The sequence below is a fragment of the Rhipicephalus microplus genome, chromosome 2 (genome assembly GCF_043290135.1).
Source record: "Rhipicephalus microplus isolate Deutch F79 chromosome 2, USDA_Rmic, whole genome shotgun sequence".
In the NCBI taxonomy this organism is placed as follows: Eukaryota; Metazoa; Arthropoda; class Arachnida; order Ixodida; family Ixodidae; genus Rhipicephalus; species Rhipicephalus microplus.
Window position 1 is genome coordinate 286,899,212 of NC_134701.1, and position 24,224 is coordinate 286,923,435.

Genomic DNA, 24,224 nt, shown 5'->3' on the forward strand with positions numbered 1-24,224 from the left:
GTTGTATTACTTTAGTATCAGCGTAATGAGTGGGTTATTTACCAAATATTTAACAAATGCTGCTAGTGGTGCAGCATGCCGGTAGGAATTCCCATGACGCTTCCCTGAAAAGCAAAGTAAACATACTCACCCTAATTGCGTCCTTCTGTCGTAGATCTGCATAGCAGTTACCGGAAGTCAGTGTTGCATGCCACATTAAGTAGCCAAAATGAGAGACAAATACGTACCGCACTGCTAGATAACAAGGTGGCGAACGTCACTGTCCTTTCTGTGGCCGTTGGAAAAAAGGTTTTACACCGATGCGCCGGAATAACGAGTCTAAATAATAACAACTTTATTGCTATCATTATAAAGCAAAATAATGACACATGTAAGAACTGACTGCTCAGCAGCGCAAGGCTGTGTGAGTGATCTGCGGTGAGAGAGTCGTGTAGCAAACTCGCTATGCCTGATGCACTCCTTTCATACATCTCTAACTGTGCTGAGGGCTGTCGTGAGCAGTGATCACAAAGCGGCCATTGGGCAGCACCACAATAAACGATGCAAGATGACCGCTGTTATCTTGTACACTTCGAGGTGTTGGTCCCAATCCTCAGCCATAAGGCCTCTGTAGTGAACTTAGTGAAGGGCCGGCGAGTGTGGTGGGAAACGGCGCAAGATCGCAGCCGTTAGACTCAGATACTCTGCCTTGCCCTTTGAGACTTCACAAAGCTTCGTTAGCGTGACTCAAGTACGCTGAGTTGGTTCACTCAAGCAGCAGTCTTGTTCTGAATAGTTGAAGGTGATGAGTGTCGTTCGTTTTTCGATCCCACGTTGCACGCTGGACGGCGATGGTTTGTCGCAGACACGAAAGAAATAAAAACGTTCTCACAGGCTTAAAAAGTACAACGTGTTGACTAAGTGTACACTCTGGCATGGGCGTCCTTCACGCAGTTTTGAACTATGTACCATGAACAGCCGCACAAACTTGATGAAGCGTGTCCCCTCACTAGTGACCATGTCTCATGGCCGTCCATCCGGTGGCGGTGCAACGAGCTGACGACGAAGCGACGGTGTTCGGCACTGCAGTGAGAATTCGCACACAGCTACGTGAGCACGTCCAATGTTGCGAAAAAGCTACGTGTGCGGAACTTTCTTCAGTCCGTTTGTGTACTCGGAGCTGATGCCAGCCGTCCTGGACTTGCCCTGCATAGCAGCAGTCACACATTTAACGCGGTTTGCCACTTTGATGCGTACGACTCAACGGAAATGTTCAGTTTCACGCTGACTTTCTCTGGCAGTTATGGCAGAGTGCCGGAAGACTTATTTGATGGCACGTTCATTGTCAGGATCGGTCGACTATGTAGCCGCAACATCATTTCCACAGTTCCAAAACGTAAATGAACATGTCACTAAGGCAGACAACAACTGAATGCCTCAACGGCGTGTTTGTGCGCAGTTTTCTGACTCTCTTCCAACCACATAAGTTAAAGATGTTGGGAGAGAGACAACAAGCGTAAAAAAAAAAACTGGCGGCTATATAAAGTTGCTACTTTGGCGGATACTTTGTTGAAGCGTTTGCTTCGGTGAAACTCCCTGTTCAGTAATTCCTGATCAATCAAACTTCATCTTTCTCTTGACGCATGCCTGGTTTGGGTTTCCGAAAATTAGCGATTCGAAAATTTTTGTTTAAATCAGGGGAAGCGCGGGAAGTTATTGACACGCGTTCGTAACGCCTGACGGCGCTTCTTCTCGCCCCTCGCTCAGCGATGAGAAGTTGGATCGCGCTAGGTTATCTGGCTCGGTTGGCGTATCAACTACGGGGAAGATAAAGGCAGCAAGTTGTGGTGGGCAGAGAACAGAAGCCACAGTGAGCTACGTCGAACAAGTCAACCATGCATTCGTCAAAGATGGCTTAATCGGGCAACACATGTTTTGCGCAGCTCTGCAGTGTGCTAACCTGAGGATTTCTAGTTCCGCGAAGGTTATTCAGTACTTACAAGGGGTGAGCACAAGAATTTGGACCCATTATTTGAGCAGGTATTGATTTTGCATGAGTACATATGGGTAAACCCAGTTCTCTGCAAGCATGGACTGACAGAAGTGCAGTGTCGCTTAACTTTAGTTAAGACGACAGCCAAGCTCCTGTCGGCAAAATGCGTTTACTGAAATGCTTGGTTTCGAGTTGGCTTGGCTATTTAGTTTTAGTTTTTTTTTTTTCACTTTTGGGAAGTAATTCAAGTGATTTCAAGTAGTTATAGGCTGCTTCCTGCTCATGAAATCCTTCTAGCCGTGGTTTCAAAATTTCTGAGTCTTTACTTGTAGTAGTGTCACTCTTATACACGTGATGGACAAAATTATTCTAAAAATATTTTACAGACAATGTCGATGGAGCCAACGTTTTGACAAGTGAACTCTTCTTCGTCAAGGTAACGCTGTTGCTCCGACGAAGACAAGTCAGCTTGCCGAAACGCTGTTTCTAGCGACGTTCTTTCTCGAAAAACTTCTGATCGCTACAAGCATCTTCGTACTTCTGAACATGTCTCGTTTGGCACTCAAGTTCTGTAAGAAAACTATGCGCGCCGTCATAACAAACGTGATTGAGTTAAATACGATGCGTCCAACTCGCCACTATTAATTTTAGCATTGGTTCGGATATTCTGGGTTCAACGTTTTCTCATTATGTCCATATGTCAGTTGTAAAATATAGCTGCATTTATCGATCGACACTTTGACATTGCGTGTATGTACCTGTTTTAATAATACAAACATGCAATAAAAAAGTGCATTTAATTTGTGTCGATCGAGTTTCGTCTTACTGAGAAATCAGTCAGCTTAACTTTCGCCTGTTCAGAAAACACGAGCAAAATTTAAAAAATAAAGGTAAACAAAATTTTATGGCGGCATTGCCCAAGCGGCCAGCTGAACTGAAAGAAGGCACGAGCGCATTTATGCGAAGTGGGAAAGGAGGGCTTCAGAGGCAACCCTCTTCCTCTCAAATTTTCTTTCTTTCCCTCTATTCGGAGACCTCACCAGTGACATCATGAAAGTTATTTTCTTCTCGTTATTTATATAGGATGCCCGCCAACCGCCAGTGGTAAAAGCGGCGCTGCCGCTGCCGAGAGCGAATACGTGCGGAGGTATAGGGAGTTCCCGCCCCCTCTCTGCCTTATAATAAATTTTCTCTCTCTCTCTCCCTCTCTCCCGCCCCCCCTAATGCCCTGCCAGGACGTTTCGCTTCCTGTTTAAAGTACAAATACATCGTTACAGTAAATGTTGTACATGATTTTTATGAACACACTATGCATTGCTGCTCATAATTATGTGGTATTAGTACATGAGTATACTTGTACGTGTGAGTACGTGCTGTATGCATATTGCCGCATCTTTTTTTATGCATCTAAAATACATAAAAACTTTCAAAAACGTAGCTTCTATTTTTAGTTTACGCGCACAATACGTAACTCATGTTCAAAAAGTGTGTCGTCTCTGCCTCGTGAGTTTCACGTCTGAAATGCGCGGTGTTAATCTTTTTTTTTCTGTCAAGACCAACTCTTTCAGTTTTCGGACTTTCAATATATTTAGAGATAGTTTTATAATAATCATTAAAAGTTCTTCAAGTATGCACCGTGCACATTTATGGGGGACTTGTAGTCGCTTCCTATGGCTCCCGCCCCGTAGCGTTTATTTTTTGAGTGTGATCGAATGAAACACTTCACTGTAGTGTTGTCAGTTCCCGCAGTGCAAGACACGTCCACCACATTCTCACCTGCATATAAAAGATGAACACCATGATGGCGCAGATGCACGAGCCAATGCCGCCGAGAATCAGGCCGGACGCTGTCGCTGCGTTGCCCACTTTCATCGGAAACTCGACCTTCTGCTTGAACTCTTCTGCCATGGAAGGAGCTAGCTCGGCCCTCTGCGCCAATGAGGACGCGTTGAATGCCAGGAGATTAAGGAAGGAGGCAACACGTTGAGAATTAATTCTATAACAAAAGTTACTACAGCGAACCTACGTGCTGCCTTACTCGCTATCTTCTTATGCATATGGCAATATGATTTGTCTTTAGCACGTGTTCATCTTTTTTTTTGCCAACTGGATTTTTTTGACATTCCGTTTTGTTTTACGTGATTTGTGTTAAACAGCAGGGCAGCTATCTTTTTTTTACTACAATTGGAGTATTTTAAAACACACGCACATGCAATGTAACATAAACATTTACTTATATATTGTTTCGTTCTTGTAAAATATTTATTCGATTCTTAAGCATTTTATTTTCACAGTTTTACTTTGTACTTATGCGTATCTCTTATTCCAATGACTTCGTCACAACGTGCACGTATTGGCCCCTCATTCTACCTAAAACACACTGCAGGGCCTGTGAGGGTGTAATTAAAAAAAAGAGGCTGCAATTATTTACTAAACGCGAAAATTTCCAAAAGTACTGACAGTCCCCGTGGGCTTACGGAAATGGCGCCGAATCGTGCTAAATGCGAAAATAACGTTTATAAGCCAGACAACATCTACGGATCAAGTAATCGCTTTGTTGTCCTTATATATACCCCGCAAATTGTAGGTATTCAGCCCCATAAGTACGGTGTTGATTTGATTACTCATTTTTAGCACGCAGGAATTTGCATAAAAAGTGCATGCACGTCGCTTCCATTAAGTCCTTACCTCTTCAATCCAGACAACTGGGAATATAGTGTCTTGCACGTTCTTGAGTAATCTGCAGAGCAAAGGCGCCAGCATTTATTTTTTCGTTTAACCCGTCCCGAATATCTAAACACGAAGGATATGATTGTGTATCTTGTAGTATTGCAGAAAATTTAAGAGACTCTGCCCAGCACCACACAAGAAAGTTTCAGCCGTGGACTCTGCGGTGTTACGTACGCTATACACATACAACACCCATACATAGCATGTATACATATACCCACAGGAAACAAAGACAAATGTCCATGATGTGGCAGCCACCGACGCTCCACTGCATCGCATGGCAATGCGCAGCTCAAAAGTGCATAGTAAGAAGATCGCAAGAGATTGAGGTTGGAGGCATCGCTGTCCAGTATTGGCCTCAGGGACCAGTCTGGTCCGGAAAACCGATAGGATCACGGGCGCCTGCGATGGTCCGACCACTCAGCGCTGCCCAGTTCTAGAGAAAACTAAGTCCCTTGCACAAATGAAGTTTAGTTTTAAACCAAGGGATTATTTCTGCCAACCCAGACACTCATGTTAAGGAACGCGGTCGGTGGTCGCGTTTGTATGCATACTTTCTTTTTCGAGCTCCGTTCGGGTCACTGCTCCCATTGGTTTATGGGCCCGACTTCCGGCCGGGCGGGTTAAATTTAGAGGTCGTATGCGGTGACGCCCTCTCCCGCAAGCAAGCTTCTCGTGCGAACTTGATTCCTTCTTTTTAAAGCGTTGCATCGCCACATCCGCAAGTCTCCGTGATGCTCCCGGACGCTGAACCCGACACGTGCATGTAGTCATATGAGAATGCCTGCGGTAGTCTCACATGCAGTCACGATACCTGCACGTGTTCATCGTCACTTACGTCAATCGCTCGTTACCCTTGAGATCCACGTTGATTTGAAGCCTCTTCGATGCCCGCATGACGAGACCCGTCAGCTGCAGGAGAGAGAAAAAAGAAGGAATCAAGTCAGCGATCAGATGACATCAAGTGTAGGTACTTTAATAGGTTTCAGCAATTACAAGACTTCCTCGAATATAATTGACATACCTAGCGGTGTAAGCACCCGTTCGTGCTGAAAAACCGTACACTCTGCGAATCGGCGTTTGTGCTTGCTAAACACTTCTCCAGAGCATATCAAGCAGATAATCTTCCTGAACACAGAGTTAAGCATAGACAAAGCGCCGGCTGGCCATTAGGACGTATTATTTTTTTTATGTGGTCCATCTTCATAGCTTATTCGTTAGCGCGAACTGGCAAACCAAAGGCACAAGATCACGCTTAAGTTACAGAAAACGTCTTGTTCCTTTTTTTTTTCACTGGATCTCTTTAGTCACGTATGGTTATGTGTCTGAAAGTATTCCTTACCCGCTGCAGCTGTCTGGTTATGATGCTCTGCTACTGAGCCGAACGTCACGGGATCGAATCCGGGCTGGCCGCATGGCCGCATTTTGATCGAGGCTAAATGTGCGCCAAGATACGCGCATTAAAATAAAGCGAAGTGGCACTTATGTGCTGGATTCGCAGCGCGAGACATGTTCAAGCACTCGTGGAGGCTTGCGTACGTCAAGGGTGGTCGAAGTCTCGGGAGTCCTTCAACAGCTGCGCTGTGCCTCATAATGATATCCTGATTTTAGTACGTAAATCGCCAGATAGTGTAATTAAGGAAAGAAGTGTATACTTAAGGGCTCATTTTTCTTTGTTAGACTCAACATTATTGAGATCTAAGGAATAATCATGCTAAGGAAATTATAGTGGATGTTACATGAGTTAATTGTAATGTGTTATAATACAACACTTCATATGAGACTCACTATGTCCTTGTATAAGCATGATTGTCAATTGTTGTGGGCTAGAAGACGCGAGCTTGGCAGTGCAAGCTATAGAAAGTTTCTTTTTTTCTCTGTTGGCTTCCCACCTCGCCTGGTGAAGACTGTCGGACTTTAAATAATGTTCATTCATTCATTCATTCATTCATTCATTCTGTTGAGAAATTATCAAGTATTGTTACCGCGCATATGGAAATGATGTGTTGTCATGAAGGTTAGCTTGCGAGCGCAGCGATATGGCGTGCATATGAAGGCGCGATAAGGCTATCTATAAACAGCTCACGCAGTACCCCAACCGACGAAAAAGCACGAGGGCTACCGGTTTGACCTCTTTCGGTGCAGTGGCCGGTCACGCAGAAATACCGCCAGAGAAACGATGGTGCTCATCGCAAACACGATGGGTTTCAACGGTTTTGCAGAAGAGCTTTTTGTGCAAGCACTAAGTTCGCAGGAGACTGCGCAAGCCGACTGACCTTGCTTTTTCTTTTAGTGAAGCAAGTGCGACGTCGTCCAAGAGCTTCCCAAACTGCTGCGGTGCCCTGCATTTGCAAGTCTATCCGGTGTAGTTTATGGTGATTTTGTTTTTTTTTTTTGCACTCCGTGCCGCGCCTCGGCAACCGGAACGCCGAAAGCTTAAACCCGCACTGATGTCTCAACACACGATTCTGTATACGCTTCGAGATCGCAGAGGTTCACGATGGATCGAAATTTGCAAACCTCGGAGCGGTTAGGCGTTGCTGCATAAGACGGTGAATGAGCTAAAGCCCTTCTTGGACACCCGGAAACACAAAACATGTTTTCGCTGGGCCAAGGTTTCTTTTACTTTACACAATAGCTTGAAGATGGCTCGTGCTGTGAATCCAGCATATGTAAGAAGTCCCACTTGGCTTTACTTTCTTGGACATGCATCATAGCAAACGCTCAGAGCAGCGTGGTAAGCGGTCATAACACCATTCGGCTTTTCTTGCAAAGTGAAAGAGATGCGTCATGTGGCATCACCCCTATCTCAGTGGTACTCGCCGGGTGTATGTCGAGGAATGTCTCGTGCATCTCCTTGATGGGCTTGAGCCCGCGCACGGCGTTCACAAACTCCTCGTCGCCGTGGTAGAAGTGTGGCGAGGAGAGCACTATAGGCGCCCCCTTGCGGCAGGCAGCCACGTGAGTCACGCCACTCTTGGGGCACACGGGAGTCGTGAGGCAGAAGCAGCGGTTCTCTTCTCGGACGTCCGCCGACTCGAACAGCGACGCCGGGATGGTGAAGCGCCAGGCGCGGATGCCGTGCACCATGGTCTCCTTCTCATAGCGGAAGTACATGGACCTGCGTTGACGACACTCAGTTCCTGCCTCGTGTGGATGCTATATCTATAGTCAATTTTGAGCGTCATCATATGAACCAGAGCAGAACTGATCTGTGGTGAAAGCACTGAAACACGTATAAACACTATAACAATAGTAGTGGTAGCAGTAGTAGTAGCAACCACTGCTATTGAGCAGTGGGCAAGTCCACGGCCTCAACGGCCTTTACGGCTCACCAGGCTCATTCGAGCATACAGTTAGCCAAGTCTTTCCCTCCGACCATCAAGATGATGTCCCCAAAAGGGGAGGACTGATTGTTCTGGGGTTCCCACGTATGCGAGCGAGTGTTGGCCGCCCCATCCTCCACCCCTAACACGGATAAGTGTGCGTCTATAGTGTGAAATTTATGTGGAGCTTTAATTTAAGGGTAGCGACCGGTACTCTATGGAATGCTAATGTAGTGAGCAAGCCGGTCTGCCCTTTCGTTGCCCTCAAGTCCCGCGTGCACGGGGCATCCTAGTATTAAATTATGATTCAGGAGTTCTGTTCCAAGGATTCTCATTGCCATACTTGGACTCACCCTAGCCTGAAAAGTATACGGCACACGGAGTGAGAGTCGGTGGTCACAAGGGCAGAGTCCACCTTTTGTTCCGCACATCTTATCACCATATAAATACAAGAGGAGCTACAACCTTAGCGGAACCAGTAAACAGCGCAATTTCTAGGTATTTGATCGTGTAGGAGCATGCGGCTGTCTCAGAACACAAAGCAGCAGCCACAATGGAGTGACGCAGCAGGGTGCGAGGAAGATGACACGTGAGCGTGCCTGGATGGCTACATGAGTCAGCGCGTGTGTCAGGCCACGCATCGATGGAAAGATTCACTCACACACGCGCGTTGCAAAGCGCGTTGTCACAACGGGACGCAGCGTGCCACCTGGTTTAAAAACAGCTGCTGTCAAATAACCCCGCAGACGCGATCGCGGGCCGTTCGCATACTCAGATTAGGTGATGTCACAACTACATACAGTGTTATTACTATAGCATTTCTTAAGAGTCTGTACTGTGTTTGGTTTGTTCAGTATGCCTTAGCTGTACTAAGCCAATGGCATTTCGTCGAGGTTCATTTCACGTGGCAGCCGATTGCGATGATATAGGTGTACCTTGCTGCAGCTTGTTCACGTTAGAAAACCCCGAGCCATCAAAACTAGAAATCGAGAGTCCTAAACTGCGCGTTAACCTACTCCACTCTTTTCTTTGGACCCTGCAACATGTCCATGCAACGAACATTATAAAATTGGCTGCTGTCGTTTACAGCATGCCCATGGTAAGTCACATGACGATTCGCTAAGCAAAACTCATGACTCGGGTGACCGCGTGACACAGAAGTACACGATGTTGGGCTAGTCGGTTCATGTCCTACTATAGGCCACGGTTATGGCTATTTCGCGCAAACAAACAACGAGGGAAGGACCAATGCGCTCCGTTGACCCTTGCCTCATTGTTTCTTAGCGCGAAATAGCCACAACTGCGCCTTTTAATCGAACGTGACACACAACACCGCTGTGATTCATAGTGACCTCACTGAATGTGCAGAGGTAGCACCGTACTAAAATTGTACGAAGGCGTCTATACAACGCTTGTGCGAATCTCGGAAGGCTTTGAATATCATGTCGAAAAGCGCGTACGTAAAAATTGGCGTGAGCAGAACAGAGCACGAGACGAGGACAGCGTAAGAGCTCTCGCAGTTTGTCATTCTCGTCTTGTGCTCCGTCCTGTCCAAGCTGATTTTTACATACATGAATCGTTTCCAACCTGCCTGCCTCTCTACCTTACTGAAAAACGTACGCACACAGAGTGACCTTTGACGTATGCGATTCATTGATTGATATGTGGGGTGTAACGTCCCCAAACCACCAAGTGATTATGAAAGACGCCGTGGTGGAGGGCTCCGAGAATTTCGACCACCTATTTTTTTTCTTTTTTATCGTGGACGGAAATCTGAGCACACGGGACTACAGCATTTTCATCTCCATCTAAGATGCAGCCGGGATTCGATCTTGTGACCTGCAGGTCAGCAGCCGAGTACCTTAGCCACTAGACCACCACGGCGGGGCTTGACGTATGTGAGGAGGTCACTAAGGAGACATGTTCGGTTGGTCATCGTTTGACGTGAGTTCGACTCATTAGTTGGAGAATTTCCCGTACTCGATTCCCGAATATCTGGTTTTCCTTGTTGCTATATATATATATATATATATATATATATATATATATATATATATATATATATATATATATATATATATATATATATATATATATATATATATATATATATATATATATATATATATATATATATATATATATAATCATGACGACACCACTCCATCTGCTCACCTATGCAAGCACAAACTTTGCGAGAGCCAGATAGAAGGGATGAGATGCGAGATGCGTCGTGTCGACGCCTACCGAGACACTTCAAGGTCAGCATAAAGTGCAAATGTCCTCCACGACTTCTTGGGTGCGCCTCGTGGCAAAACTTGTTCTGCCACCCCGAAGGCATCGCCTCCTCGCCTTTCCAAAGGTTGCGCCTCTTTTTATTTGCGCCACTTTGCAACGGAGCTCATCTGCAACGTCTTCGGACTTACGGCTCTCAGCACGTAATACTTCCGGAGTTTTGACGATCAAAATGTTACTGGCTCCATTCGCCTGTGCAAGATAGATAAATGCATGTGCTACATTGAGAGGCAGTTGAAAAAACAAGAGGCCGACTGTAGTTTCCCAATAACAGTACATCTGAGACACAGAAACCCAAGTCGAAGTGAACACAAGGAAACATATCGAACTTATAATTGAAGTCAGGTTATGTCATTCTTAATAAAAAAGGCAACGTTACTATGGCTCAATGTCCTAGTAAATTTTGTATAAAGTGAATAGTGATGACCCACGCAAGCATATCTGCTCTGGGCTTCCTCTTGAAACGCAAGAAATCTCCCCAATGCTGAGTGAATGCCGAACAAAGCTATTCCTTTATACCTTATTACTCAAACCGGAACTGACAGGTAAACATTTCCCTTCAAGGATGTAGAGATAAATCAAAATGGAATAATGCAACGAAAGGGGCTAGTAGGCTCGTGGTAGCTCGGCGGTTCACTTATCGTATACTGCAAAGCACACAAGGCACAGTTTAAAAGTGCATCCAGCTGTGTCTTGTGTTCATTGTGGTCTGTTATTTGTATAGCGTTACCCTTGTAGTGCAACCATGTATCTTTCCTCCTGCCAAAAGACTTGAGTGGAAGAACCATGCTGGTGTATTTATTTCATAACATTACAAAGACACGCCTTCAAAGGTCGTATTTCGCTACTGTTCTTTACACCTAATATAGGCTTCGGTTGTTGGAAAGCACTCGTATACTGCATGCAGTCTTGATACGAATGTTTTTCAACAAGCCCAACTCACTTCCTAAGTCTAATTAATGTCTAATCATGCCTTCCTTCCCGTTCGGTATTCTGGAGTATATACTGCAGCACACTGTGTTTTGCTCAAAACTCACCGGCACAGATCCGTTGAGAACACGTACAGTGTGGTGTCCTTTGAGAGGAATGGTGCAAATTGGCCCCCGTCTGCACGGCGAAAAAAAAAAATATCAGAACAAATTTTCATTTTTGCTTGCTATTACCACTTGTGCACAGATTGCTTCCCCGATGAGGCTGATGATATCTATACCGAAAAACTGTCTACACTTTTTTTTTTGCAAACATTTAATTTTTTTTTAATTTGAAGTTAACATTACAGGAATCTCATTGTCGTGCGAATGAATTAAGAGCCAACTATGATTTATTACCCCCATCATGGAGTAGTGCATTTTGCGACGTGCTAATTCACAAGAGAAATGCGTTGTCGGCTCCACTGTTTCTACATTTGTGTTGTTTAGGTGTATAAACGCAGTGCAGAGGACTTGTACATTATGTTAATTGTGGTACCAGAATGATCGCACAACAGCGAGTTTTATGTGTGTTGAGATATGGGACATAATAATAATAATAATAATAATAATAATAATAATAATAATAATAATAATAATAATAATAATAATAATAATAATAATAATAATAATAATAATAATAATAATAATATATTAAAAAGTGAATATCAGTAGTCTCCCGGTCTGTCTGTTTTTAATATTGCGGTGTTCGATCCATTGCACTTGAACACACTGTTTCTCCTTAATATCCTTTTCATGCTGCAAGCTCCTACTGCCATGATGTACTGTTATTCGTCCTATCAGTAACGACCCTGCTTCATTAAACATCCTTCCCGATTTTCGCTCGCGGATATTCTAAGCGTATCTTATTTATATCAACCACGCACCACTGGTTTCGACAGTCTACAGTTATTCCGAACAATCATAACGGAGACTAAACACTGAAAACAGTGAGGTATATGGCAGATAGTATGGAACTGCCACAGTAACGCTGCAAATTTTGTTGCCGTGGCAGGCACCAAGAGGTTTGAAATATGCAAGGCGTAGCTACTCACCGGTGCCGTTGATCATGTTGCACGTGGGTCCAGCCCAGTAGCTGAGAGACCTGCGTGATTCGCGTGAACATGCTTCAGGCGGTAGTATTCCTTAACTCTTCGTAACGACGAGTGCTCTGTGACTGAGGTTGAGGTCCTCAGAATCATGCAACGTCAACAACAAAGCAACATTTTAGTGTGATATCAGTTACGAAAGGGAGAATCCTCGCAAATTCTCGTCGTAGCTATTGTGTTCCCTAAAGAATAGAAGCCCGATCGTATCGCATTGCACACCATGTGCCGTAAGAAGGAAATAGTGCAGCTCCACGACTTCCAGAGGCACACCAGGGTTCTCACCTGCTTCCTAATTTGGAGGTCACGCGTTGTTGTGAGTCACGCTTATTCTGATGCTCGGAAAGTCAAATTTTTTTCCAAGAATCTCTGGATTTGTTACTAGAATAACGAAAAATGCAAAAGAACGAGCTTAATGGGGTACCCCGCATTGAACCTTCATTCAACATGAAACAATAGTACGAAATATGTGCTTTCTTAGCACAGTTCAAAACTGAAGCACTGAAGTAACGAAAAAAAAAATCAATGACGTGGCTTCACAGCAGAACACTTGCTTGCCACGCGGAATGCCTGGGTTCGATTCTCAGTCGAACCTAACATTTTTTTTGTTCTTTTTTTGCTCATGAACAACGACACCAACACCGGAATTTTAGCGAAACGAGCTTTTACACGCTATCACGTTAAAAGCCTGTCACGTCTTTTTATATTAGAGTTATAGCACGCCTTTTTATTACATTGCTCGCACGCCCTCTTTCTCCCCCTCCCCCGCCACACAGAAAGAGAGAAAGGCCTGTAGGTATTGTAACAAACAATGCCCAATGTCTGCGAATGTACGCTGTTACACCACTTTAGTTACAGGTTAAACCATCGTAGCGTTTTGCTCTTTTTAATGCTAAAAGACATCGTATACGGCGGAAACGTTTATTAACCCTGTGGTCACAGCGCAGCGTGTTGCAGCTAAACCATTTCTCTTCCTTCATAACGCAGGAATCCGATTAAATTATACTCCTGAATGACGACGTCGTAACTCACAACTGCAAAAAGCAGACTCGTTTTCTTGCACTCGTTGGCGGCGTAAGCTCATATGCGTCACTTCACGTCTTCCATGCAGAACAAGAGCAGAACAGCGTGCGGGAAAGAATCAGTGGCTCACTTTTGGTTGTTCCACTGTTCCAGCTTGGCGAACTTCGTTGGACTGTCTTCACCGGTGTACACGGAGTACAGGCCGTCATGGCTGTTGTTCCTCTGTTTGAACCAGAAAGAAAAAAAAAGAAATAATGTTAAGAGCACGTAATTGTCCTTCGATTGATTTTACTGTCATTTTATTATTGTGATTTTTACCATCACCGTCATTTCCCATGAGTGTATATGTATGAGTATAAAAGTGGGCTCTAGAGTAGTCTGTTTTGATACTCACTCGCGATGGAGGCATAGCAAAAAGAAAACACACACAAAACGCACACCTCGCATCAAACGCCACCACGTGGCAGGAAATCCAGAGAGGTCTCTCTACGTGCCACAGTTTGAAAGAACAAGAAATATCTCATAGCACCTGGTTCTGCATATTTGTCACTTGCAGTGCCCTGCTCAAATGCAAGGATGTAACAACTGACAGTCGTTAGTCCGCGCCATTTCCACGCCAGTTCTCGACAGTTGTTCTCGACAGTCCACGCAGTTGTAATTTAGCGGCACGCTGCATCTTTCGTGCTGCTTGTCATTCTTTGTGTGAAAATGCAATTCCTTGCTATCGCGATATTAACTTCGTTTTGCGCGACACTGATTTTCTTCGTTTCTTTTTTTCACTTACTGTGCATGCACTTCGGACGCTATATTACATGAGCGTACCTTAAACGTTATTAGATGCCGTATGTGGCCACATTTTACTCTGTTATGAAAGTTCTGCGAGTGTGTTATTTGTTTTGCATTGCGATTCGAAAATGTGCTCACAAAGTTGCACTGACAACTTCCCAGAGATCTCATTTAGATATCCCCTTCATAACGCGATTCAAGTACCTTTAAATGGTTTAAAATTCTTACAAGTAAAAGAAACGCTAAGAATTTTCCCCTTGAATAAATGCTAACTGTATACAGCCATGCGAAACAAAACAATTGAAGAAAACTTTTTCGACCGCACGCACTGAATCACTATAGATGACTATAATCACTATATATAAATGATGTAACTCGCAGCAGCAAAACTGCTGAAACGTTGTTCTACTGGAAGCGGTGCGAAACCAGATCGCAGCAGTCCCCTTTATGTCGTGCAGGAACTGCAAACATTTGCAGCCTTGAACAAATTTGTCAGGCTGAAGCTATTAATGAATCCAGGTTGATTTGTAAGCTGCACCCTTGTGGTGCGGAGGGTACAGGACACAATTTGTACATTTTAGTGATTTATGATGTTCTTACGAACCAAAAAGTACGATATACGGTTATGCGGCACGTCGTCGGAATAATTTCGACGAACTGGAGTTTTTCAACGTGCACTTACATGGCACAGCACACGGGTGTTTTTTTTTTTTTTGTACTTCAGCCGTCATGTAAATGCGGACGCCGTGGCCGGGAATCAAACCAGCGCACTAGAGCTTGTGAGTGCGACACTTAAAGTCTCTAGCGGTTAAGAAGGATTAAAAAAAACAGCAGGAAGAGTGAATTGTGTGTCGGCAGCCCTCTCCATGCATCCATTAATTCCTTTCCTGTATATATGTTGATACACACATGGTTACGCAAGCCGATCTTGTAACGCGGCTATCGACTGCTGCTGGACACGCAGCGAGGCCGTTTCTCGAAGGTCACCCAGAGATCAAGTGCATTAGTGCAAGAATCAAGCGGCCATGTCGTATATATGTAACTCTAATCACCCTCCGTACCATCGACTGTCTCGAAAGCCTCCTCGCAATCGGGGCTACGGCAAGCCACGTGTCGTTTCGTAGGGTCCGTTGGCACAAAAGGCGAACGTCTAACGGATTGCGTCTTTTTTGTGTGTGTAACCTTCTTGGCGGCGCGCGCGCTCTTGACTCAAGGGCGATTCGGCCGCGATTGTCACAGACGACCGCAGCTCAGGGACGACGACACACCAAATCCGCGGCTGTTGCGTCTGACCACGTAATTCGCTCAATCCAATAAGTGAAGCAGCTGCATACGCCAGGTAACCTCCCGGAAAAGACGACGTAGATTAGTCTTTGCCCCTCGCCGAAGCCAAGGTTTTCGAACGCGATTCAACCCTCACTAGTAAACGCACCTAACGCTGAGGGTGCAGTCATGCGCGCCAGTGAGCAATCCGAGAAATATATGTCGGCTGTCTTTTGCGGAAGAAAAAAAAAGAAACTACCTATTGCCGCACTCGACCGCCAGACCGACGGTGGCCTTGGAGGGCTCTCACCGAAGGTCGCCACATTCGGTATGTCTTGGTTGCGGCTTCGCTTGGCCGCAAACTTACGATAATGGCGAGCAATGGGACGTATAGCTACGTTTGCAAAACTGCCTTGCATAGTAGTTGCCGTTCAGTTTAGCGGAGTTATGCACTGTATTGTGATGTGACCTGCTGAACGTTTATTGAACATCGACCATTGTACGTTCAGTAGCAAAACTTTCGTTTGGTTGAGCTGCTTCATAGTGAATACTTTTGGGGATGCAGCGCTAAGGAACGCACGGACAGGGGCACACAGTAGACAACACGGGCGCTCACTTTGCAACTGAATCTTGACGACAGACTCTTTAAAAAAAAAGAAACTTTATTGCCACGTGTTTCTTAGCGCTGCACTTCCCCAAGCAAGGGCAGTAGGCCATAACAGTCTTCACCATAAACTGTCTGTATATATATACATGTTCCCTCTGCGCGCATCCGGCCGTGGAGACCTGCCCAGCGGCTGGCAAGACACAACGAAAGAAGTCTGTTCAAGCACACCATTCACTTATAAGTGGGGAGCACTTTATAGGGTCCGACTCTTGTACGCCGACGTGTGATGTCATCGTCGCTTCGGGTAACGCTCCATGTGTAGCACATTGAACGTGCGCTCGCACCAAGGAGAAATGGTCTCCTTCGAGTGTCTTGACGATGATCACTCATCATCACCACCATCAATACAAAAACAGTGTGATTGGCGCAATGCAGGCAGAACCGTTTATAAAATCTAGAAAATAAAGAGGGTGCAAGTACGAAATAGATAGCGAGAAAAAGACATAGTATGGGGGAAAATAGACAGAGCAAGAAAGAGAAAGAAATTCAAAACAGAGAGGAAGAAACAAATCCAGAGAAACTGATAAACAAGCTGAAAAAAAACGAGATAGGGGAGAAGGAACAAAAGAGATTAGGAAAGAAAACCGAAGAGAAACAAAAAAGGCTGGCCAGCTCCACCATTCCGGCATGACACCCCTGGTGTTAAGCTGCCTTAATTTTTTTTCTCTGAACAGTAGAATTTTTTTTTCGTGGCTCTTTCTTCCCAAGTAACGTATTGACTACAATGTGACGAATGCTGGGATCCGTGCTGCTAAAAGTGCCAAGCGATGCGACACGCCCTGGCAATTACCCACCCCGAAGAAGAGTCCGAACGTGTTGTTTTTGAGGGGGTTCTCCAGTTTGGGCAGGAAGGCCTTGGCCAGCCGGATGAGGTCCCGCATCAGTCCAACCTGGTAGCCTTCGAAGAGCATCTCGCGAACGCTGCGCCGCGTGGCCAGCGTCTCGTTGTGCTTGCGCATCATGGAGTCCAGGATGGGCATGATGAGCGGGGCGGCCACTTCGGGAACCTTCTTGCGAGTCAGCGCGGCGATCGCCTGCACGAGGGTACAACACAGTTCGTTAAATAGCCTCGCCGAATCCCGTCACCCGTTCACAACCACAGAGTTATTCAATCATGCCGGTTGAGAAACTGCGTTCCTAAACCGTAACATGCCCAATTCTGCGGCGGCCTGCAAATCGTCGCACCATCTGGGCGCAGAATCATCATCATTATCAGCCTGACTACGTACACTGCAGGACGAAGGCCTCTCCCATGTTTCGCCAGTTAACCAGGTCCTGTGCTTGCTGCTGCCAATTTATACCCGCAAACTTCTTAATCTCATCTGCCCACCTAACCTTCTATCTCCCCCTAACCCGCTTGTCTTCTCTGGGAATCCAGTTAGTTACCCTTAATGACCAGCGGTTATCCTGTCTACGCGCTACATGCCCAGCCTACGTCCATTTCCTCTTCTTGATTTCGACTATGATATCCTTAACCCCGGATTGTTCCCCGATCCACTCTGCTCTCTTCTTGTCCCAAAAGGTTACACGTACCATTTTCCGTTCCATTGCTCACTGCGTGGTCCTCAATTTATACTAAGCCCTCTTTGTAAGTCTCCAGGTTTCTTCTCCGTAGCTAAGTACCGGTAAGATACAGCTGTTATGTACCTTCCTCTTAAGGGATAGTGACAATCTACCTGTCACAATTTGAGAGTGCTTGCCAAATGTGGTCCACCTCATTCTTTTTCTTCTAGTTACTTCAATCTCGTGGTTCGGCTCCGCGGTTATTACCTGTACTAAATAGACAGTCTTTTACAAATTCAAGTGCACTATTACCTATCTCGAAGCGCTGTTCTCTTGCCAGGTTGTTGTACATCCCTTTCGTTTTCTGCAGAATAATTTTAACACCTACCTTTCTGCTCTCCTTGTCTACTCCGTAATCATGAGTTGCAATTCGTCCCCTGAGCTGCTCAGTAATGCAATGTCATCGGCGAAGCGCAGGTTACTAAGGTACTCTTCATTAACTATTACCCCTAACTGTCCCCATTATATGCCTCTGAAAGCCTCCTGTAAGCACGCGGTAAATAGCATTGGGGAGATTGTATCCCCCTGCCTTACACCCTTCTTGATTGGTATTCTGTTGCTTTCTTTAAGAAACACTATGGTAGCAGTTCCCCTGTATATTTCTTCAAGGGTATCTATATATGCTTCGTTGACACCCTGATTCCGCAGTGTCTGCATGACTGCTGATATTTCTACTGAATCGAACGCCTACTCGTAATTTATAAAGGCTATGTATAATAGTTGGCTATATTCTGAGCATTTCTCTATTACCTGATTGTTATCAATGTGACTGATTGCTGAGTAGCCTGTTCGAAATCCTGCTTGTTTCTTTGGTTGCTTGAATGCTAACGTTGTCTTAATTCTGTTAGCAATGACCTTTGTAAATAGCTTGTATACGACGTAGAGCAAGTTGGTCGGCCTGTAATTCTTCAAGTCTTAGTCACTTCTTTTCTTATGTATTAAGTTGATGTTAGCATTCTTCCAAGATTATGGTACTCTACCCGTCAGGAGACACCTCGTAAACAGGGTGGCTAGTTTTTCTAACACAATCTGTTCTCCATCTTTCAGCATATCTGATGTTACGTGGTCCTCACCAGCAGATTTGCCTCTTTGCATGCTCTCCAAAGCTTTTCTGACTTCTTTTATCATTACTGGTGGGGTGTCATCTGGGTTACTGTAAGTTCTTATAGTATTAAAGTCGTGGTCGTCCCGGCTACTGTACAGATTTCTGTAAAACTCCTCCGCTATTTTAACTATCCTATCCATATTGGTCGTTATTTTGCCTTCCTTGTCCCTTAGTGAATAGATCCGATTTTTGCCTATCCCAAGTTTCCTCTTCACTGCTTTGACGCTTCCTCCATTCTTCAGAGCGTGTTCAAATCTCTCCATGTTGTACCTTCTTATATTGCATACCTTACGTTTATTAGTCGACTTCGAAAGCTCTACCAACTCTATTTTGTCTGTTGCACTTGAGGCTTTCATGCTTTGACGCTTTTTAATGAGATTCTTCGTTTCCTGGGCCCACTTGCCAGTGTCCTGTCTGACTAACGTACCTCCAACTTCCACTGTACACTCCGTAGTGATACTCGTCAGATTATCATTCATTGCGTTAACATTAAGGCTGGTTCCCTCGACAAGAGCCGAGCAAAATACAAAACGCTAAAGCACCACGGCAATGCCTAATGATGCGCCTCTCGCAAGCTGTTCAAATCCGCATGCAGCGTTGGTGTCGTCGCGAGTGTTTATTAGTTTATTTTTTGGTCAACAGATGACACGACAATCAAGAACCCCCTCCTCCGAGTTTGGTTAGTGGAATGCCGGGAATTCGATACATGGGGTTTATCGTGAGTCTCAGGACTTGCGTGACTAAAAAACTCTGCGTCACTCGGATACTGGTACGTTATTCTGAATGGAGGAACGCAAATTCTGTCAAGGGGAACATGGAATTCTACGAAATGAAGGTAGTAGCATTTTATCGGGTCTGGGGAAGGTAGAAGGGGTCACGATAGTAATAATGATACGGAAGCTGAGACGACAGTAGAATCGCATTAAGAAGAGGAGTTTAAGTACGCCGATGGTATGCACAAATAGGCGCACAGGAGGGGTGGGGAGGGGGCGAAGCAAAGTTTCAGCGCAGCTTCTACACTCTTCAGAGAGCACTTTCACAGTCAGCCTTACGATGAGAATGCAATGCAAAACTGACGTAATAGGTGAAAGAGAGCATCACGCTAGCCTACGTAATATAACGTGACAGAAGAGTGAAATGACACCAAATCACCACACAATCACATTTACTCAATGAGTGTGTGGTTTAATGCTTCAAACAAACTGCAAAGTGCTCGGCCATAATTATTCATCGTCCTCACCCACATGCAGCATCAACAAAGTAGACATACTACCTTACAGGTGTGTAGCGGGTACCTCGCTTATCGGCAAGAAGACGGATAATGGCGTAGGCGGTACAGTCCCACTCCTCAAAAATTATTATTTATGGCGCCGTGAATACCTTGTGAAAATCGAGAACTTCAAATACAGTTGGCTTCGCTCCGACACAAAGCTGAGCTGAGAATTTGCAGTAGGCAGTATAGTATTCGTCGGTAATTTTTTTTTCGTGGTCAATAGTGTGTCAAGTTAAAACTATTAGACCTGTTTTTTAAATCCTGGAAATGACCCACCAGCACTCATAAAAACATGCCTATTTTTTTACATTTACGGGAAACATTTTAAATATAAACAGCGTTATTTAAAAAAAACTTATGCTATGCCATTGTTCAAGCCAGGGTTCTTATAAAACCGAAGGCTTAGTTTCTTGCAGTTTGCTTAATTTCCCCTCTATTGAGGTGCATTCCAATGTGAAACTCTTTACAAATGTGACACTCACTTGCTATGGTCGCGCTATTTCTGCTGTTCTAGCTGTCAATGTATTCAACAAACGCATGGCATGAATACATGAATATAATGCCAGGAATAAATGTGCAGTGGTTGGTCTTGCCTCTATAATTGCTGTCACACACGTGTACGTAGACTTGCCTTACAATTTGCTCCGTCTCAAACGAAGTCTTTTTTTTTTCTTTGTGTGGTGGTTACTCGTCTTGGGTATCCCGGCAACTCCTGTTACCCAAGTCAAACTGAATGACATCTGAGAGGTTTTATTGCTTTATAACTGGAGATGTTGATCAGCAATCACGACTGGGCAGCCCCCACATTTGCAAAACCACTTGCATAATTTTCCTCTCTGTGTGCTTCGGCAACAGTTGTTTTTACTTGTATTCGAACCGAGAAGCAATTTATAGCTATTGACTATAATAAACCTCATGGGCACAGCAATTTCAATGGCAATAAGTCCTAAATTCGAAATTTCTAGGAGACCTAGAAGTCAGTAGATCTTCTGCAGGCGTGTTAGCCAACAACTAGAGCCAAAGATAGAAGGATTAGAGCAGCATAATTTAAGGAGCTTGAGAGAGAGGACCGTTGCCCGTGGTTACCTAGAATAAGGAGGCTGCCCACCTATAGGGCACATGCTGCACTTATTCAGAATAAAAGCTTGATGTCTCTCTCTCTTTCTCTCTCTCAAACGTTTTTTCACGCACTCTTCAGTGAACGAGGGATAACTGACAGTGGTACCATCCACCATGCTTGACAAAGTGCGCACATGCATGTTTGGTGAGCTAACGCACCGCTACGGGCACGTTGATGATGTTGACCACGTCGTCCTCCGTGCCAGCCGACAACGAGGGCTCGAACACGAATGTCTTCCGGTCGAAATACTGCACCGTGTTGGTCTCGTTGTCGAAGCCCTGGATTTCCTTTTTCCGGTACTCTCTGCACAGAAGAACAATGGCGACAGAAGATGAGACCTGTAGCACTGTGCGACGAAGCCATACCTTCAGACCGAGCGATGATCGTTTTTCCTCGCTCGTTCCTTATCCTGTATCATTTTCCCGCCGCTGCGCGTGACCGCGTAACAAGAAGCCTGTCGTGACGCGCTAGGCATGCAAATACCTGTACTGTCTCTAGATTCTGATCCTCCTGACAAGCAACTGCTTGTTACAGCGTTTTCTTTCTTTGTATATTTATTGTCCTTATGCTTTTGGCGCCTACCTTATTCCAGTCGCAATCAGCTTGTATCGTAAACTAAGTTTTGACGATGCTTTAGGAGTGGCCGTTGTTAAGGCTTCGATGCTGCCGCTGTTGGCGGTTCAGAGATCAAAGGTTGACGATCGCATAAATTATTTTTGTTATAAATTTAAGCTATCCTATTAACTCGCATACTAAAGTGGCATATGTGGCGTCTACGCTAGGTGGATTATGGTTAAGTTACGCATTATATCGCATTGTGGCGCCGGTCAGAAGCTCGCGCTGGTTTGTACTCTGATAATTGATAGTAGCGCAGACTAAGGACACGGACACAAGGCGCAATGAAGACACTACTTCACTAACTTGAAACAACATTTTATCATTCACTGATCCCGCTATTATATATGTACTGTCAGAAACGTCATACGTCACGTGTATCCTGTCTGCTTATAAGGAAGTTCCCGCGACCTTGTCCACGCTTCCTCGGCACGGGAATTCCGTAGATTGGGAACTCCAACTGAGGAGCAGAGATCGCAGTCTCTTTTACTGACTGAGGAGCAGAGATCACAGTCTCTTTTACTCTGTCTTCAACGAAAAAGTAAGCTCTTCGTCTAACTCTCCACTACTCCCCCACGGAGTTAAAGAAGTCTGGCGATAGCAATACAGTTCCTCTGCTCTTGCAGTACTACCTGTAGATCTTTGAGTTTACTCAACGCTTGTTTGCATCCTGTATCCGTGAATGTGCACAGTTTTACCTTCTTCTATAATGCAATTTTTTAAAGACTTTTAGTGAACATAGAAAGTAGCGAACGAAATTCGGAAGAACAAGTGCCTGTACGTGGGCAACGCCTACGAGCATTCATTGTGAAAACAAAATAGCTATCGTTTATTGAATGCTTCCGAATTTCGCTTTATCACTTTTGAACTATTCGGTGCCACGGGACCATAGATTCTAACCTCGACGAGGAATAATTAAGGCAATGTGTTTAACCGGACTAAGAGTTTTAGATTTATAGTTCTGCACTTAACTAAGGAGACTATAGATATTAGGAACCAGGTATAGAGAGCCTGGCGTATTTATGTGCTATATTGGTGCCTGGATGTCAGGTGAATTTCATGAATTTCTTCCGCATTGAATACGCTTTGGTTTTCGATTTTGGGCGCATTGAACTCTTTGTTATAAGATATTGCCCAGTGCTTATTTAGATCACAACGCCAGCGACGCCGAAAACATTCATTCTAAGGTTCGTTATGTTTTGTTGCTTCTCTGCACTTGAATTTAAATGGTCATTATCCCGCAAAGCTGTAAACAAAACTGTGTAGGCAGACTTTTTTCCCCTCTGAAATTATTCTGACTTCTTTTTCTCAACAGCCGAATGTATTTCTGTATTCATGTCGAGGACATGAAGTTTAAAAACCATCTTTCCAAGGGACACACTGAGCTCTCTCTCTATGTATTTTTTTTTCGGTGCATCGTGCGGTTCGAAGTGCCTTTGTTGCTTCACAAGACTCGAATGAAAACATACATCTGCGTTCAGTGTATTATTAGTATGCAGAGGTGTTTCATATTTTTCGAAATTACTGCTTCATCGTAATCAAAGTGGACTATCTTTAAAGGGATTCCGATTTTTAACCACTAGGTTGTCCCTTTGTATCGCGTTCGTCTTTCCATCCGGTGTGCGCTGCAATATGCTCCATTTTCTGAACCCCAGGTCGCGATACTGTGTGGTTCCGAGAATCCGTTTCAAACTACCGCATGCAGTGCAGCCCGTAGCTAGCACTTCGAAAAAAATTCTGCGTGTATTTCGAGATGTCCTTTCTTGTGTGACCTCATGGTATACAAAGAGCCAGACATCGGGACAGGAAAGGTATGACAGTAATGGGGTCTAAACAAAATATAATGAACAAAGCATTCGGCGTGCATGGTAAATGTTAAGAAGAAGCAAAAACACGCACCTGCTATATTCTAGCTAAAGCCTTCCGCGGCGAAGCACATGTGTTATTCACAGGCGGCAGCTCTGTAGCTTCTCCCCTACGCGAAACGTAGCTCAGGATTGCACTCGATCCCTGCAACCACGGCGCAGTCAGCGAAACCATTCAGGCCGCGCTTGCCAGCGTTCTAAGTGGGTACAGAATGAAATGAATACTGCGAAGCACGTCTAAGGATGGCACTCGTTTGCTTTATTCTACGCGTCTTTTCAAGATCACTTGCTTGTCCACCTGGATGTTGCGGGATGTTATACAGCTGCCGCTGAACCAAGACGAATTTGAGCGAAGCACATGACGAAAATGCCCTATTCTCTTTAAAAAAAGGGGGCTACTTGTTAACTTCTGAGATAGTGAAGTGCTGTCGCAACATTCACTACCTAAGTAGTAAATGCAGGTGTAGTAGACCCCAGAGAGTAATAAATGTCTGTGAACTACTGGCTGAAGTTACTACTAAGGTAGTGAATGTTGTGACAGCACTTT

At 44.8% G+C, this 24,224-nt stretch overlaps 1 protein-coding gene across 1 annotated transcript in view; it reads right to left on the reverse strand.

The window, feature by feature from the left end:
• Positions 1–310: 310 nt before the first annotated feature.
• LOC119177472 (lysosome membrane protein 2) overlaps positions 311–24,224 on the reverse strand; it is an 81,360-nt gene continuing 57,446 nt past the window's right edge. Inside the window, exons 3-12 of the mRNA XM_037428893.2 lie at positions 21,356–21,500; positions 16,931–17,170; positions 13,551–13,642; positions 12,347–12,396; positions 11,361–11,430; positions 7,526–7,823; positions 5,541–5,614; positions 4,661–4,712; positions 3,749–3,901; positions 311–1,185 (exon numbers count right to left, since the gene is read on the reverse strand). Coding sequence (XP_037284790.2) covers positions 1,117–1,185; positions 3,749–3,901; positions 4,661–4,712; positions 5,541–5,614; positions 7,526–7,823; positions 11,361–11,430; positions 12,347–12,396; positions 13,551–13,642; positions 16,931–17,170; positions 21,356–21,500 — 1,243 coding nt within the window. The 3' untranslated portion in view covers positions 311–1,116. The remainder of the gene's footprint in view (positions 1,186–3,748; positions 3,902–4,660; positions 4,713–5,540; positions 5,615–7,525; positions 7,824–11,360; positions 11,431–12,346; positions 12,397–13,550; positions 13,643–16,930; positions 17,171–21,355; positions 21,501–24,224) is intronic.